The sequence below is a fragment of the Vanessa cardui genome, chromosome 4, assembly GCF_905220365.1.
Source record: "Vanessa cardui chromosome 4, ilVanCard2.1, whole genome shotgun sequence".
Taxonomy (NCBI): domain Eukaryota; kingdom Metazoa; phylum Arthropoda; class Insecta; order Lepidoptera; family Nymphalidae; genus Vanessa; species Vanessa cardui.
In genome coordinates, this window is record NC_061126.1 from 7,910,771 (window position 1) to 7,928,822 (window position 18,052).

The following is an 18,052-nucleotide window of genomic DNA, read 5'->3' on the forward strand; positions in this document are numbered from 1 at the left end:
AACTAGTCATCTATCCATCTGCAGTTAACCTCCAATAATGGAGATCATTCTTCACTAATGGAATGCGCGTATTAACAGACAAAACTGCTGCTTCGCGACAGAATGACCATTAAGCTAGATTTCAAGCGAATCGCTCAAGCATACTGGCCTCCTAAATGCTATACGATGTTATTCCATTCCCCACTTTTTTAGGTTTCCACTCGATTATAGTTCAGTAGTCTTCATATTAATATGAAAAAAAATCCATCAAAAATATAAAGCATTTAATTTTATATTATAGAAAAAATATCTAAGTTAATAATCTGTTTATTTTATTAATAACCAATGATAAATACTTAGTACTTAAGGGATTCATACATACATATTTTTAAGGAAAATGGAAATGGGTAAATTAAACAATGAAGTCATAAGTAAACACTATTGTTTATTGAATTCAATTATTAAACTCTGAAAACCCTGGATTTCATTTCTTATTAATGCTTTATCACGCTTGGCAAAAGAGTCCTGATGTTGCTCTTATATTGAATGCAGCAACAGAGCAGGAAGCGCAATAATTAAAGGCTTTTGGTACATTCCTCCGTTCGTACTAGGTTACATTCATGTGTCTATAAAGAACAAACCTCCATTTGAACCGGTTAACAAAATACTGCCAATGCTAACATTAAAATATCCTCAATTATATAATGAAACTTTAACGTTTTTAAAGAAACTTATATTAATTACTAATTTTATTTGCATAAACTAATAACAATATAGGTTAAGTACAATTAAGACACTATTTCTACAAACTGAATTTTTATTATTTTTATAAACATCTTTCTTCTCTATGAAAATATAACTTGTCAATTATTTTAAATATTTTTTCCTACTGGCAACACCACTAGACCCTATATTTATTTATCACCGATATTATTTACTATTGGTGCGGGTTGAGCTGTATGTAATTTTCATTATTATGTAATGTTAATACAATTAAATAAATATTATATTTGCATGTCATAATATAACTATTATTGATAACAGAAGTCAAGCTTTTTATGACAATACATGATTTACAAAAAGGGCTTGATTAAACGACACATTTGAAATATCGCACGTTTAATAAATATAGTAATTGTGATCACGATAAGCGTGCGATATTTTCATTGAAATAGGAACTATGTATAGGTAATTATTATATTAATAATTTGTAACAATATTTGTTGCAAAAATGAAGTGCATGTGCAAGGAATTGATGACCAGGTGTAGTAGTTTCTTTATGAATAACATCTATGTTATTGTCGGGTTTTAATGTTTTAACTCCTAGTCCTTAGTGACCTTATCCCTAAGAAAAGGGATCATTTTATTAAGTTCATGTGACACGGTTTATGTTAGTTTTATAATAAGAAAAAAAATGGAAACGTTAACTATATCGGTTAGCGGCAATGTCTACAGATATTTATATATAGAGATAAATAACGCCACTTCAGTTTATGTGCTTTCAGCTCGTTAAATAGCGATTTTCGTGCGAAGACCTAGTCTGATGTAAGTAAGTAAAGCTGGTGTACGGAATAAAATATAAATACAGTATAACTTTCATGAAAATTGGAGCGAAAAAGCTTTGTTCAAATAGCACGATTTGTTGGATACATTTACGTGTGCCAGTTGAGCTGGACACAACAAACTAAATTTAAATTGTGACAGCATAGTCGGTACTAACGAAGTTACACCCCTATATTTTATACATTTAGATACCCTCGTGGTATTTATCTACGTTATATATAAATAACTGCGGTTGATACAAATTTTCAAATGGGTGGGTGTAATGTAATGCTATTCTTCTCCTTTGTTTTAATTTAGATATTTGAAACAATCAATTGTTCTGATTTATTGAATACAACACAGGGCTCTTATATTTTAGTAAATTATAAGTGGGGGAATTATTAATGATGATTGTTTTGAATATCGTAATCTTAATAATGTATTGAAAGCCAATTCTGTGTACGTAATTCACAATATTAATATAGTCGCCGAAAAAAAAGATGAAATCACTTCCTAAATAAAAAAAACGTTTCTTTTTCTAAATAGAGAACGTAAAAGGGTTCAAAAACAGCTTGAGGACGAACACTAGGATGTTCAGTTTCTATCAGCGGACGGGCGGCGCGAGTTGTTGCGCTGCGGGATGACGAACTCGGTGTGTCGCGGCGCTGTGAAAGGATTGGTCGGCGCGAACGTCGCCGAGCTCTGACGCGACAGCGTGCCGCGACGTACGGGACTCGACGATGCGGAATCTCTGCAGGTGAAATGTACTTGCTCATATGTACATACCTACTTCTACCTCTTAGGGAGTTGTTTTTTAATTATTGAATATATAAATAAGCTATATAGGATTTTAAATTAACATGGTTATTTTTATTAAGTTATTAATTTCGGGATATTTACCATGTTTTTTATTTTTGTTCGCACAGAACAGAACTCTCGTGAAGTCTCGTGAACAAGACATTCGTAGACAATGTCGAAATATCGAGCTCCACCGAACAAAAATAAAAAACATGGAAAAAATCCCGAAATTAATAACTTTTATAAATAAGCTATCTTTGAATACCTAGGACTAGTACAGATATCGGCAGCGGCGGACTGCTGGCGTGGCGGCAGGGCCGGCGGCGGGCCCGTGCGCGCCCCTCCCGGTCGCGGCGGGATCTGCGTCGAGTTATTGAATTGATTTTATTTTCAAATTATAGAGATGCCGACTGAATCGACTTAAAACGTGTTCTTAATACAATATTCGTAAACTTAATTTTATGTTGTGTACGTTATAGAATTGTAAATTATTATTTTTAGTGGCGTGGTATTGTCTTAGCTACTGTGGCTGGTACCGTAGGTGGGTCGAGAGGGCGCGGTGGACTGGCCTGCGAATGCGCACGCGCCAGTCGGGCGGTCTGCGGGGGCGCGGGGGGCGGCGGGCGGCGCGGCGGCAAACTCTCCGTCCTGTAAATATGGTTTACTTGATCGTATAAATATTACCGAAACTGAGTTTTCGATATTCGGATTTGACACTAGGTATATAAGTAACGGCTTATAAATGACTGACTGTTGTTTAAATACCTTCTTTCAGTCAGAGGAGAAAGTTTGCCTTAGGAATGTGACCATTGGCAAAAAATACTAAAACTTTTTTTCATAATTTTAGTGTCTTTGTTTAGTTTTATTGTAATTATTTGCTAAAAAGACAATAGTTTAGTGATAACAATATGGAGGAAATTCCACTACATTGTGGATAGTGAAGACTTTGGAGTATACTACATTTGATCTGGTTCGACTATACCTATTGTTAAACTTTGTCAAATCGAAGCCATCTCTGCTGCAATTTGAATCCAAATTGCAGAATGAATACGCAAAATCAAACACAAACAATCGACTTCTTATGATAAATAACTACTTATTTCTATAAAAAAATATCTTGATTAAGGGGTAGTCTCCATGGTCTCCATACCATTCGGATTCATAATCTTTTATTAATTTATTTCCAAATATCTAAAAACGAAACAAACGAAGACGATAAACTTGAACAGGACCTGTGCGCCATTGGACGCGTATTCTCCGTCTTCTCCGGACTCTCCCTCTTGTCACTAATGACATTAGACCCTCCCTCTGCACTTTCACGTCCTCTCTTCTCAACTCCACCCCCATCAGGTTGTTTTGGTTGTTCTGGCAGCACTCTCGGCTTATCGGGCAGGACCCGCGGCTGCCTATCTGGTGGTAGCCGTCTTTCAGGAACTTCCCCAACACGAATGTCCGAGGTTTGCCGGTCCATCTAAATTAAATAATGTATTAATTTTTAATCAATCATATGCACGCTGTCATAATAGCTCATCTCTGCTAGACTGTACACAGTATAGTCACTGTACAATGACTGCGCTATCTAAAAAGGCACTTCATGACAGGGTTACGTAAACGGATAAAGAGAAAACTGCTGTTGAATAAATGCAGGAGTTGCATACAGTAATTGCCTATAATAGACTTTTGACGAGACTTTAGCCAAACACATTGTCACACGAGTATTGCATGAACACTGCCAATCTTTCATATTCCGTTATGAAATGAACTGTTACAAGATTAGAGTATCTTTAAGTGAACATTATACCGATCGATAATATTGATAGCATAGTTGCAAAGCAATTTGAAATTTTAAGCTACAAACTTGTGGACTAGACTGCGTCCGCGTGGTGACGGGCACTTCGATGTTGCCGGCAGCGGTCGGCTGTATGCGCGCGGCCTGCTCCAAAATTGCCTTCTTCTGTTCGTGTCCCGCCGCGAAGTATGAGAACACGCACAGCACCGCGTAACATATCTGATCCGCCTGTTATAGTGGCCACAGTTATATCTCTAGAGCTGTATTGTTATAAGGTTACGGAAAAGAGGTTTTAATAAGAAACGGCGTGGGATAGTAAAATTATATAAAAAGGACAAGCTTTTCTAACTCTACTTATTATATTTCAAATTTAGAACGGGTACTCGACAGTGAGAGCGATTGCGGTGCATTTATTATAATATCTTAAAAAATATACATAAATACATATAAAATGTATGTACAGTACAAAATTATAAAATATGTACCTTTATACAACTTTTTTTTATAAAATATATAATGTATGATAAAGACAATAAAACATAATTAAGTTTAAAAGAAAGCGGAAACGAAACTCTTTTATCCATACGTCTGAAAAAGAGAGGTAAAGGCGAGAATAGACGAAAAAGCGATAAAAATAGTAGGTAAAAATAAAAACAAGACGTGTACATACATCAGAGTGAGTTATGAAACGTAAGGTGCATAATTCGGTTGATTTCCATTGACCTCGACAACGAGATAGTACCGAGTAAGCCATATCGAGAAGAAACGATGGAGATCAAGCACTACTTTCTCTGCCTACAACATAAAACAAGGAACCATGAACTAAATAAAAAATGAAAGGAGATGAGGCGATGGCTGAACAAGCGTGGTTGATACCTTACCATTATCGATTTGTATTTCCTCTGTATTATCTGTCTCGTTTTGGGATCTGCCGAAAGACAATTTAGTAAGATTACCTTTGAATCATTAATTCTATAATTAAGATTTCTTAGAGCGGAGACCAATTTTGCACTTACTAAATTCTTCTAAAACGAAGATACCGCCGTTCTGTGTGAAGCATTTTCGTATGTGATCGAGTCGCACAAAGAACTGTAAAATAGATTTTAAGAATATAGCACAAAATGTATCGCGGTACGTACATACTATGCGGCTACGCAGCCTCGATTTCCCTCAGGAATACAGGACTTGGCAGATTGCGTTTGCAGTAAACTAAGTAGTACCATAAAGAAGTATTAGAGCGGAGTATCGAAAATTTACTAAAAACGCACTCTGGCAGATCTACCTATGATAGATTCCCTTTAGTGCACCTCAAAAAGCGTGTTAAGCCCTTTACGTCGCTAAGACACTACGGTTAAGTGAAAAAGTGCTCTCATTCGATGTTTGTCTATGTTTAAGTAAACAGCAAGTTAATGCGAATATAATAAATCCAAAGGCAATTTGTTACAAAGTTATTTATATCTATATATATGGATCAAATGTATCATTTTGAAGTAATTTCGCAAAACATCTTTATCATATTACAAACAACATAGCACTTGATATTGAAATTTCATATTTTTAATTTCATATTTTGCATATTCAACAGCCTTAGAGTAGTGGTTCTCAATCTTAGGGAAATAAACCGTGTCAATCTAATAAAATTTAGTCAGCTTTTCATCTTTCTTACATGTCTCTTGCTTGATTTATTTTTTAGTCAATTCGCTCTACAAAAAACGAAACGAGACTTTTTTTGACCAATTACTCTACACCTCTCAATTAAATACATACACCAGACACATCATTCGATAATTGTCGAGGATTTCATCGTCAAATATACCTAGATCAATAACTCGAATACTGAAACTTACCTAGTCAAGTAAATTGTGATGTTTCTTTGTATTATGATCGAAACGCAACTAACAATATTATCGACGACATTTTCTGATAGATATATAAAACACGTAAGCCTTAACATTATCTAAATCTACAGCTATGTACTATCTTTCTTGCGTATACATTCAATTTTGATATATTTCTTGGGTCATATGTACTACGTACTAGTGAATTGTATTTTTTCAATGTTGAGTTTTAATGTAGAAGCAGGCACATATGTATAAAGTACATGAAATCAATTAGAACATGCAAAGCTACTACTTATATGATATATTAAAACTACTGAGCACACATCAATCATATATTTTACAAGCTATATATTGTTAAATGTTGTATATATTTATATATATATATATATATATAAATGTCATTATTGGTTTTATAAATTGAAAACATTCATGTCCCTATAAAAGGAATGCATGCATGCCAGCCATGCGACATATCTAGTGGATCGATAATGTTTGGTAATTTCACTCATTGCAAATTCCTCGTCATAAATGTTTGTAAAAACTGAGGATTACACTTGGACGGCGAATAAAATTAACGTGACATTAGTATTAACAAGGCTTGCAAAGGTGAGATTGGAACAAGGTATGTAGAGATATGAGGATCGTGCTGCTGGCGAAGGAAGCTTTGCTAAGGCGGGGATTTGACGAGGCGAGTGACGAGGCGGGTGGCGTGACGGGTGGCGTGACGGGTGGCGTGACGGGTGGCGTGACGGGTGGCGTGACGGATAGGGAGGCGGGCGGTGGCGCGCCAGAACTTGTGAGATGGCAAATGCTCTACGACTGACCTCGTGTTAGCGTCGGTAAGCTTTGTCTCGTGTGACGCTCGCTCGGGTTCGGGTGTAGGGGACCGATTATTCTCAGCACGTGGTGCGAGTGAGAGATCGAAACCGCTCGCCGGACGATCCGTGATACGAATGCAAGCTATCGGGTGCGGTAATGAACAAATAAACAAAGGGCGTCTATGTGCATGCACGAACGCGCGCGCGGGCGCTCGCCGCACTCGGGAGAACTAAAACAACGCTAACAACGGCTAAAACAATCGGTAAGCCTCAAACTACAAGTAAAGCCCTACGACCTCGAACGATCAACGCTAACGTGCACGCGTCGGCGACCACGACACGAGCGCGAGGTCGCAAAGATCGCGTCGATCATCGTCAGTCTGCCATTACTAGGTTATGAACCACTGAGTACCTCGAAATCCTTCAGCGCAGCGGCGCGGGTTCGGCGGGTCCGGAAAGGGTAGAACAGACAAAAAGAAGATATTAGTTGAGGGCGGCCGAGCGCGTGTCAAGGACCATCTCAAAAGTTCCTAGCGGAGCGGCGAGCCGCCTCGCCGGCTGGCGGGCCAGTAGCACATGCACGAATCATATGTGAATATATATGGACTAGATACGTAACTCGAATGGACAACCTTAGAACTTAATAAAGTATAACTAACTATTACATCGAATTAGTAATAGATAAAAAGGGTAAAACACGATATTCGATCAACATAAGCTGTATTGAATTTATAAATGTAAACTTGAATAAAATTAAACCGCTGTTAAATAAAATAAAAATAAATATAGGAGAACATGATCAGCACAGTGTGATTGTATCGTTAGTACACATATAAAATAAGTAATAAAAAATCGAAATAGGAAAATTTGAGTGGTCCTTGCTAGGTCATTTTGTTAAGTCATTAAAATATATAAAATACAGACAGAATCAATTTGCTAGGGAGCGTCGATTAAGCGAATCGTATGATGTAATGTTTGCAATACAGCTAAAAAGATAAAATACTGAAGTCCTCATTTATACGACATCAATGTCTCCGTGAATGTCGAGACTCTTGAGTACGGAGGTAAGTTATTATAATGCAATGCACTAACGTCACCGGCACAATACTCAGACGGTAAGCTTCGTTTAGCGAGGGACGCCGTCCCGTTCTTATAGATTGTCGCACAATCGCTTGAACGACATTCTATTTGCATCATTTGTATTGAGACATTTCCCAAAATAAAGCATGAACATTGACTTTTATCTTACCTGTACTAACACGTAATGATAGTACCAAAACTGAAGTCATTTCAATTCTAAACTAAATATTCAGATTTTGGTTTATCATTATTTTATAAACATAAACTAAAGCCGACAAAAAAATATTAGCTTTAAAATTGGTAACCAACCTTGCTGTGATGGAACAGGAGACCAACGCCCTCCATGCACACCTTAAAGTTAAAAGAAAAAACATTACAAGATCAAATATTTTTCTATCTCATCAAGTAAATAATATAAGTGGGTATATTGTCGCTCGAGTCTATTGTGTAATGTCCAGACAATTCCTCAGGATTTGTGCGCAATACTCCGAATGTAGACAAAGACTGTATCTTGTGATTTGTAGAATATTATTTTGACCCATGATTATATTCTTATCCAGGACTAGATTTGAGGCTGAGGCAGGAAGGATTTGGGATCAGCACATTAGTGTTAACGGCGGCGCATGCGTAACCTGTATGAGTCCACCCTCCCCGGTAGCGCAGTCCTGCACGGGAAACTCCCCGCCCAGCTCGGCTGCGTCCTGCCGCCGCCCACTCTTCTCCATCGCCTCTTTGATGCAGTAGTACAACGCTTTGCACTGCGGAGCACATCATTCCGAGTCAGATTCAGATTAGTTCAGATATCAATATGTCGTTTACAACTTTCGGCCCAACTTCGGCCGGCTTCATTTATCTTGGAGATATTATTTTATAGATTTAAAGACTTTATCGATCGATTTTATTCTAATTTTTAAATAAATATTTTGTATTTACGGTATAAATCTACTTTATTATTGAAAAATGATAATAAAGGTACAGAACACAACACTACTCAATATTGTAGGGCGTTAGAATATGTACCAGTCGTCTTATTGGCGCGCTGATGTTTTCGTTTTTATCAGATGTACGTTTTAATTTAAATCCTATATTACGTGCTTTTTTACCACGATAAGCGTTCGACTGACGATTGAAGACGAGTCAACTTCTTGCGCACGAACTCTATTTTTAAACAGGTTGTTACATTTTGTTATATTGCAATATAATCTTGAGATTATCCAACGTAAAAAAAAGTTTGTCGTGTCTTGTATTGTTAGGAAGTAATTCTTGACAATTAATAAAATAGCCGTAGCTCTTACATGAATGTGATAGAAATCCCAATTCTAATGCTTTATCAAACATTGACTAAATAATATAGAAATCTCGAGACATGTAAGAAATACCTTTTTAGTGTAATATTTGTGTAACTGCGTCTGACCACCATTTTTCCTCCAAAGGCACAAAACGCGTATTTTGGGACTATACGTCATGTTCACGAGACGCTCGTACCACCACCTCTCGACGATAGTTCCTAGAGAATACTAGAAATCAAAATTGTTTCGCCAAATGTCGTTTGTACTCTGATAGTAATTGAAACAACAACAACAACAACAGCCTGTAAATTCCCACTGCTGGGCTAAAGGCCTCTTCTCCCCTTGAGGAGAAGGTTTGGAACATATTCCACCACGCTGTTCCAATGCGGGTTGGTGGAATACACATGTGGTAGAATTTCTATGAAATTTGTCACATGCAGGTTTCCTCACGATGTTTTCCTTCACCGCTGAGCACGAGATGAATTATAAAGACAAATTAAGCACATGAATCAGCGGTGCTTGCCTGGGTTTGAACCCGCAATCATCGGTTAAGATGCACGCGTTCTAACCACTGGGCCATCTCGACTCAGTAAGTAATACTCTCAGTCAAAAAATACTCTCACTCAGACTCAGTGAAAACTAGATCAAAATAACCAGAATACAATAGTATCGTATGTATACCGTGTGTAGTGCGCAGTACGAGCCCGTCGTGGCGCACCTCTAGGAAACGCAGCGCGCCGGCCGCGTCGGCCTCGTGCACGGTGAAGGTAGCGCGCCGCACTTGCCGCGAGCCCAAAGCCTTCAGCGTTATGTCGTTCCCGTGCTGCAACCGAACCGGCTCTTGTGATCATTCAAGTAACTCTTTGTGATGTGTCAGAATTGTTTGAACAAACGTAAGCGTAATTCCTATTGATATTTATAATATATCTCTCAAGGTTTCAATGTTCGGAAAGGACTATAATGCAAGTATTATTGTTAATATGCAATTGCAAATGCATTAAAAATGATTAAATACGCGATTATTTTTTTAAATTTGACTTAATGATTCATTTCTATTTTTTGAAAGTAGTTTAATTGGGTTAACGTACCAAATTATGTACGACGTCTAAAAGATGATTGACCTCTTGGCTGTAAACAAGTCCGATATGACTTTTAGCCAAAAGTCGTCGCACTTTATTTCGAACTATATCTGCCTCTACTCCAAACAATACCATTGCTGCTGTCAAGTTATACAAAGCAGTGGACAGTAGTCTATCTTCTTCGTGCTCGAGACGCTTCCTCTCTGTTTCACTCAAACATTTGTAACGTTCCATCATTTCATTGGCTCCTTGATCCATACCAATCATATCACGCTCTTGACTAACAGCATCAAGAAATGCATCTTCCCAAAATTGCATTTGGTCCCATAAATTTGATCGTTCTTTGCCTAAAATATGAATTAAAAATCTCACTATTTAGGTAAAGGTTAAATAACAAAAAAAATAGCAATTAAAGTAATCTGTTCGTGAGATATATGTATAATTGTTTTGAAAACATAGGCATAGGCATATTAAATAATATACTGACAGTGTTATTGTAATTATGGAGTTATCATAACAATTTAAACTAAATATTACCAATAAGTCCTTGAAAGAGATAAGTACGGGCCGTCTCAGGGGACGTGATCGGCGAGGTTGTAGGCACTCCTGCCATCGGCCGGCCGCTTAGCGTCGACTTGGCTGAATAGACGCTCGCTGTACGACCTTTGGCAGTGGCGCGATTAACCTGCCGAATGCAATGAAATCTGTGACATAAGTTCTATCATATTTTGTGCCATTATGAAAAAGATCTATTCCAAGATTACAGCACAACAGCCCGGCTGCACTGACAAAACTCTATTTTCAGCACATTTCAATCAATGTAATATAATTATAAAATCTCGTTTTATCATTCGGATATGGTTTGTCGTTATCACAAAAAAAATTAAAAAAAGAAACAATGTAGATTCATACCAAATCTATACAAAACACATAAGACTTACAAGGGAAACAATTAAACTAGATACCTAACATAAATAAGAACCATGCATATATCTACTGACACAATCATGGAGTGTGCATTATAGAATGACATAATCAGTCGATGCGCTTGTGTGCACAGCTTTATTTACGTTTTGTTTATATATTTTCCATAACATTCTTACAAATTTTATTAATGCAGACAACACGACGGCGAAGCATACACCAAGCCAGTGGGGACTTACATTGAGGAACATGACGTCGGTGTCAGATAGATTGGACTTAAAGGAGGCGCGGTGGTCGACGAGCGTGGCGCGGTTGGTGGTGATGGAGCCGCTGTCCTGCGAGCACTCCGACGTCGCCGCCTGCGACAAGCACACCTCACCCTTACACCGTGCCGGCCTCGCCCTAGCCGCTAAATGACTACTACACGCACTATACATACTCATCGGGGTTATATCAGGATTATTTATAACATTAAGGGTAAGCTAAGGTACAAAATATAAACATACTACTTGAATGCACATCAAAATGCACGATGGAGGAAGGAGACTAACAGAAATACTTATATCTCAATATATTCGTAGTTAAAATTAACATATATTACAATATCAAATGTAACGCAAACCGAATTCAATATCCACTTATTATAAAAAAAAAATCTAAAGTAAGTTAAGATTTTAAAATAATATTAAATAAAGCTCCATAATATTTTTTTTTTGTAATTATCAAAATGAAAAAAAATATGTACCTATATAAATATGTATATCTTACCAAAGTATAAATTAAATACTCCATTAACATATAGCAACATTATTAGCTAAGCACGCTCATTATTTGCATTATATACGAAATACTGACACGAAGTTTTTTATAGTTTTTTTTTAATACAATATAATTTGAATACAAACAAAAGCTAATTTTAGTAACATGCATACCATTTATTATTTTGTACATATATAGACACAAATAGAGCACCAATTCTTCCATTATATACTTTTGAATGCAGTGGCGTAGCTATCGTAGGGCCAGGTGGTGCAGTGCACTATGGCTCCGGAGTTCAGGGGGCCCTCTAAACTAAACCTTAAGCTTCGGAAGCTAGAAAATACCGTGATTTTTTATTTGGTATATATAATTTTAAAGAGTAATTATTAGTTAAAAAGGATGGAAAAGATGAGGGCCCGATTCTTTTTCTATGCACCGGGGCCCTTCCTCACCTAGCTACGCCACTGTTTGAATGCGATCTTATATACACCATGCAACAAAGTAACAATTAACAACATTGATAATTTTTCAAAGATATTAAAAGTCACTTACATCGGAATCAAATGATGTTAACTTGCTAAAAAGTTGGTTTCTCTTCTGATTCAACATATCCTTAAACATTTCCGTTGTGCTCTGAGAATCGTTAGAATCCATTTCTGGGTAGTTAACGACCGGTACATCTACAAAATATTCATTTTCGTTAGTATATTTGGGGTGGAGTTTTTATGTCAGGCGTTGATGTTATGTTTTACCTGATTGTGAACTTTTTCTGGAAGAAGGCGTAGATGAAGGAGTTTCAATATCGTGCCTTCCGTAGTGTTCTGAAAGTGCAGATCCTGCCATTCCTCCGTGTTCTAAGCCAGCAACTTCCTTACTCCAGTAATGCGTATGTGCCATTTCCGCTAGTTGGAAAACTGAAGCCATTCCACCGAGACCAAAGTTTGAGTATGTGTGTTCTAGACCATGGATAACGGCTTGGAGTACTTTCAACATACCCTTCCAAACAGCTTTGCTGATAAACTGCAAAATGAATAGTGATTACGTTAGTCATAAAAATAACATAGAGTCGTATAATATTCTTCATATCAGGTAATACGAGTTTGACAGTTACCACATCGTCTACTTTGTCAGTAGGGGTCGTCTTTCTGTTGAAATTTTTATTCAGCTTACTCAGTACCATATTTCTATAAGATTCGTCTTCCATCAGCTTTTTCAAACGATTAAGTTTTAGCCATCCGACGCCTTCACCTTCCAGAACGTGTTGTACTAACTGTAAGAAAATGTTATTGTGTACTTTTCAATTGCGTTTATTTCTTCGCAAAAGTTTAAAAAATTACGTCACAAGATATTATTTATAATGTGTAAACTGACATCGTTGAGGAATGCCTGATTTTCGCTGTTGGCGGAGCGCGTGGTGGGCTGCGGTGCTACGGGCGTGGGCGCGGCGTGGCGAATGAGTGGCGAGCGCTGCACCAAGCCGCGTGCGCCTTGCGAGAATGGGCCAAACGTAGCGGACAGCGGGGCGCCCTCTGGTTCTTTCGGCTGCTTACCTGCTGGCACACGTCACGGCTTAACATGTAAATATTTACTAGAGAGTTTAAATTGCGACAATGTTAGTTTTACGTCACAGTATAGGAAAATCCAATCCATTCCTCGGAATATTCCGCATACATCCAACATCTCAACTATCATCAGAAACCTTTTGTTCTCCGTCGATCACCTTGCCATACGTATATACGCTAAATCTTGTTCAATAAAATCAATAGATATTTTTTTTTATAATTAGCTATTGAAAACATACCTTTCGAACCGAAGAAGTCGCTGAACATGCTAGAGGTGGAAGCCGCAAGGCCGTTTAAGTCAGAGCTGATGTTAGAAAAGAAATCTCGATGAGTGGTAGCGAGTAGGTTTGTCGTCTGTAACGCTGTCGAATCGCGTCTTGCGTTTGGTGGAAGAGGCCCCTCTTGACTTTCGCCCTGTTTGAGTTATAAAAATAGTTTATATATTTTTATACTTATGAATGTACATAGCCTAAGTCAAAGTATAATAGCAATTACTAACTTTCAGCAAGCCCTTTTTCGCAGCCACTTCCTTGGCACTCTTTGTGAAATCTCCAAAAGTTGATTTGCCCACGTAAGTTAGATCTTCAAATGTATTCTTGCTTACAGCAGTTGCGGTTTTGCTCGCTTCCAACGCGGACTTGGAAGCTTCTTGAACACTCTTTGATGCTTCTTCAGCCGCCTTTTTAGCGTGCAATGTTAGCTATAATATTAACATTTCAAAATTAAAAGTTAAGATACTTATTAAACGGTCATCACAATTGGGATTCTTTGGCATTTTCTCTTACAGTTAAAATTTTTATTTTACAATGACAATCCATGATGTATTTTCATGTATATATATGACATGACACACATTAAATATTATAAAAATAAGTCACAATAAATTAAATGTTTCATTAGCAATAATACAATTAGCCAGTAGTAACTAGAATACATTTTACTGTACTTGTAAATTATGAGTGATGGCACGCTAATAATTGCCAGCTACTTGCTTTTATGCACACACGAGTGAAAATCTTACAAAGCCTATGTGCACACGACTAAATGTAACTATTTACCCTTTTTGTGAATGTTTTGTGAGCGATGAGTGCTATTTTGTTATATGTATATAGTAAATCGATTGTGCAAAATGTGTTATACTACAATATTAAAAATAGCTACTTTACTAAACGACTTGATTTAATATAATTTGTTGTGGTAAGTATAATGAATAATCCCAAGGCATGGTGGAGTTTTACGACGCATTATTGAAGTAGTTAATGGTCACAGCGTAAAACTATCTAATTTGTACTGCATTTGCCGCACTATAATGGATACCTTGTCGAAAGGCGCGAACATTTTTTTTTCTTCTCCTTGCGCTACTTTTCCTTTCTTCGTGTTATGATTATAATAAGATAAATTAAGACGTGTAAGTAGTATGCTTTTATTTAAATATCGTTGTGTATTAAATATTATAATAATAGTTTTTCTCAAACCTTGTCCATATGGGCTAGTAAGCCCTCTTGACTGCCTTGGCGCGTGGTCTCCCGCACCAACTCCTTCGCCTGTGCTGCGAACTGTTCCAATAGTGAAGTCTGTGATGCTTGTCTTGAAACTCCGGCATTCGAACTCTACGATAAATATGTTAACATTAACTTTTATTTTTTTTAATATTTATTAACAAAGCTGTGTAATCTAATTCAACAAACATTATTTCATTTATAAGTAACCTGGCCATTGACTCATTGGTGGAAAATGGTGTGGAATGATGAATACTGTGCTTGCTGTTGTTTAGTTTTGAACATAATATATTTTTTTTTGCAATTGAAATACCACCAAGTATGATGAGTAAGTTTTCGTAAGAAATTGCTCGCTTTTTGAGTAATCACTATTGGTAGAGTCGAACCAAACTTTAAATTGATAGGATTATTCTCATTCTTATTTCGATTTAGCTCGTAACGAAGTATTATTCAATCATTATTACCTGTACATATTAAAATCGTAATATCATTAATGACAATCTATTTTTTGCTGCCTTTATTCTTATGTAGTCGACTTATGCACACTACGTCATTTCGTAAATATGAGCGTCAATCTTATTACATAAAGAACGTCGATACTTTGACGTGGCGGGACGCGCCTTCGTGGGTAATTATCAAAAAATCTAGGTATACCCTAGTCCTTGCGGAGTGCGCATGCGCAGCGGAGTGCGCGGCGGAATGCGCGTCGGGCTCCGCAGGCGTGCGTGGCCGACGCGAGGCTATAGTGGCGGGCGTCGTGGTCGAGTTGGAGTCCGACTCGCGCCCCAAGCTACCGCTGTCGGTGTCCTATATCAAATGGTTAATGTTATACAAAAGGCAATTTTTTTTCTCATAATTTCAGAAATTACGTTCGAAACATTTTATTTTTTATTTTAGAACTACATAAAGTTACGATTGCGTAAACCAAAAAATAAAGAGCGTTATTTAGCTTCTAGAGTTTCAAAGATGTATTAATTTAATGTTGTCTTAGATTTTCGCGATTATTACACATCGAAATAAAACTAGTTTTAACGGATTTAAATCCCGTATATTAATTATTTTTATCATCCCGACGTTTCGAGCACTTTACAGCGTTCGTGGTCACGGGTAGACTCAACCCGCGAATATACGCGATTTAAATCCGTTAAAACTAGTTTTATTTCAATGTATTAATTTACACTCTTCTTCACAGGCGGCGGGTGTGTGTCGACAACGTCGGGCCGATCCATGACACCCGGCACGTCATCGTCGGAGAGGTCGCTGTGTTCGGAGCTGGAGGCGGATGGCGACGGGGATGTGGATTCGCGCCCTTCTTTACGTACTTCTTCTACCTCACCGAACATTAGTGATGATGGAGGGCTGTAAACCTGTGTATAATACACTTAAATCAATATACTGTTTTAGTTAAATAGTTTATGTCATTTTTCGTGACGTTTTTGTCGACGTGAATGGCTAAATCGGTAACTGCAAAAAAGTGGCCATCAGGGCCACTCAGCAAATATCACATTGTCATAAAAGAATAGCAGATATCAAAACTAACGAGTTGCAAAGCCAACTAATAAAATTAATAAAAATTACTAATTTTAGACAATCGAAATGCTAATTTAGAGAAATTGCATTATGTCTCGTTTTATTTCATTATTTAACAAATAAATGAAAATAGTGCACCTATATTTCTTTAAAGATATTATGTTATACTCTTATTAATTATTTATATATTTTACCACCTTCGTGAATTTCTGAGTGAATCCATAAAAAAGCTTTTACTAGTGCTATTTTAAATGTAAACAGTTATAAAAAGAAACTCACAGTTTTAGGGTCTAATGAAGATGACAGCGTCATTGGCACTTGTACAACCGCATTGTATGTTTCTCCAATTACATGTTGCTGATGAACATTCCCTCCTGTTACAGAAAAAAAAACCATGTGAAAATATTTGATAATAACTCATTATGACTGGCATTAAAAGATCTAAATTTACCTGGTGATAAATCAGAAGAAGCCATTTCAGAAACGAAATCACTTAAAGAAGAATATGAGGAACTGGTACTTTCTGTCGCTTCTGAGTCTGATCCACTTTCGTCTAAAAAGGAAAAGATTATTTATTTAATCGCCTGTAATATAGTATATAATAACACTAATTTGATTAATAGGGTGTGTGATTATTGTTAACAATAAAAAGTAGATAATTAAATTTGTTTTGAGTATTATGATGTTAAAGGATAAATATATTAAAGCTTATATTTTAACGTCAAATTATTTACAAGCTACCATAAATAATGTATCAAAAATGTAATCTTTAATATAAATTGCGGTTGCATTAGGATATTTGTTTTTGTTTCTACAAGAAATCAACTCGAGGTCAAAGTTATTTGATAGTCCTACCAGTAGGTTGATTTTCTTGTCTCTGTAATTGACGCAATGCACCATTAAGGGAGCTACCGTCGTCCCATACGGCAAAACGGATTGGTTGCAGTTGATCCGCAAACCACTTCGGTTTGTCGCCGATTTGACGAGGATCGAACACTCCAGTTTGTACGCGAAGAAATGCCACGTTACACGGTGTCAGTGACCATTCCGCCAAGAATTCTACAGCCTACAAATAATAGAATACGAATAAAATATATAAAATCAGTAACTAATTAAAGTATACATGTAAATAATTAATTATTTACTTACTTGGGTTCTGGCAAATTTGTTCAAAAATGAAGTGGTGCGAGGTCTTGATCTCAAGAAGCTGTTTATTTGGAAGGCCACAACCGGTCGCGGATATAGTCGTAGTGTACGAGTATGTTCCATAAAGTTAGCCAATATATTCTGCGAGTTGAAAAAACGTACCTGAAATATATGTTCATCATGTCAATGTACAGTGTGATCATTTTAAAAAAATGATAATTGGTGATATATGTAGTAGGTTTAGCAACCATTTGAAAACTTGAAACAATTAAGAAAAGTCAACGGATTATAATTATAGTTGGTAACAACAGCCTGTAAATTCCCACTGCTGGGCTAAAGGCCTCCTCTCCCTTAGAGGAGAAGGTTTGGAATATATTCCACCACGCTGTTCCAATGTGGGTTGGTGGAATACACATG

General features: G+C 37.0%; 1 protein-coding gene across 1 annotated transcript in view; it reads right to left on the minus strand.

The window, feature by feature from the left end:
• Nucleotides 1-404: 404 nt before the first annotated feature.
• LOC124544207 (MAP kinase-activating death domain protein) overlaps nucleotides 405-18,052 on the minus strand; it is a 28,667-nt gene continuing 11,019 nt past the window's right edge. Inside the window, exons 13-41 of the mRNA XM_047122670.1 lie at nucleotides 17,639-17,797; nucleotides 17,345-17,555; nucleotides 16,941-17,042; nucleotides 16,769-16,863; nucleotides 16,138-16,326; nucleotides 15,614-15,766; nucleotides 14,936-15,070; nucleotides 14,778-14,831; nucleotides 13,960-14,160; nucleotides 13,700-13,874; nucleotides 13,270-13,448; nucleotides 13,010-13,168; nucleotides 12,651-12,918; nucleotides 12,451-12,578; nucleotides 11,379-11,498; nucleotides 10,753-10,900; nucleotides 10,225-10,562; nucleotides 9,818-9,959; nucleotides 9,227-9,354; nucleotides 8,480-8,605; nucleotides 8,157-8,198; nucleotides 7,180-7,188; nucleotides 5,125-5,197; nucleotides 4,990-5,036; nucleotides 4,178-4,336; nucleotides 3,552-3,790; nucleotides 2,856-2,967; nucleotides 2,585-2,679; nucleotides 405-2,272 (exon numbers count right to left, since the gene is read on the minus strand). Of these exons, the coding sequence (XP_046978626.1) occupies nucleotides 2,116-2,272; nucleotides 2,585-2,679; nucleotides 2,856-2,967; nucleotides 3,552-3,790; nucleotides 4,178-4,336; nucleotides 4,990-5,036; nucleotides 5,125-5,197; nucleotides 7,180-7,188; nucleotides 8,157-8,198; nucleotides 8,480-8,605; nucleotides 9,227-9,354; nucleotides 9,818-9,959; nucleotides 10,225-10,562; nucleotides 10,753-10,900; nucleotides 11,379-11,498; nucleotides 12,451-12,578; nucleotides 12,651-12,918; nucleotides 13,010-13,168; nucleotides 13,270-13,448; nucleotides 13,700-13,874; nucleotides 13,960-14,160; nucleotides 14,778-14,831; nucleotides 14,936-15,070; nucleotides 15,614-15,766; nucleotides 16,138-16,326; nucleotides 16,769-16,863; nucleotides 16,941-17,042; nucleotides 17,345-17,555; nucleotides 17,639-17,797 (4,143 nt within the window). The 3' untranslated portion in view covers nucleotides 405-2,115. The remainder of the gene's footprint in view (nucleotides 2,273-2,584; nucleotides 2,680-2,855; nucleotides 2,968-3,551; nucleotides 3,791-4,177; nucleotides 4,337-4,989; nucleotides 5,037-5,124; nucleotides 5,198-7,179; nucleotides 7,189-8,156; nucleotides 8,199-8,479; nucleotides 8,606-9,226; nucleotides 9,355-9,817; nucleotides 9,960-10,224; nucleotides 10,563-10,752; nucleotides 10,901-11,378; nucleotides 11,499-12,450; nucleotides 12,579-12,650; nucleotides 12,919-13,009; nucleotides 13,169-13,269; nucleotides 13,449-13,699; nucleotides 13,875-13,959; nucleotides 14,161-14,777; nucleotides 14,832-14,935; nucleotides 15,071-15,613; nucleotides 15,767-16,137; nucleotides 16,327-16,768; nucleotides 16,864-16,940; nucleotides 17,043-17,344; nucleotides 17,556-17,638; nucleotides 17,798-18,052) is intronic.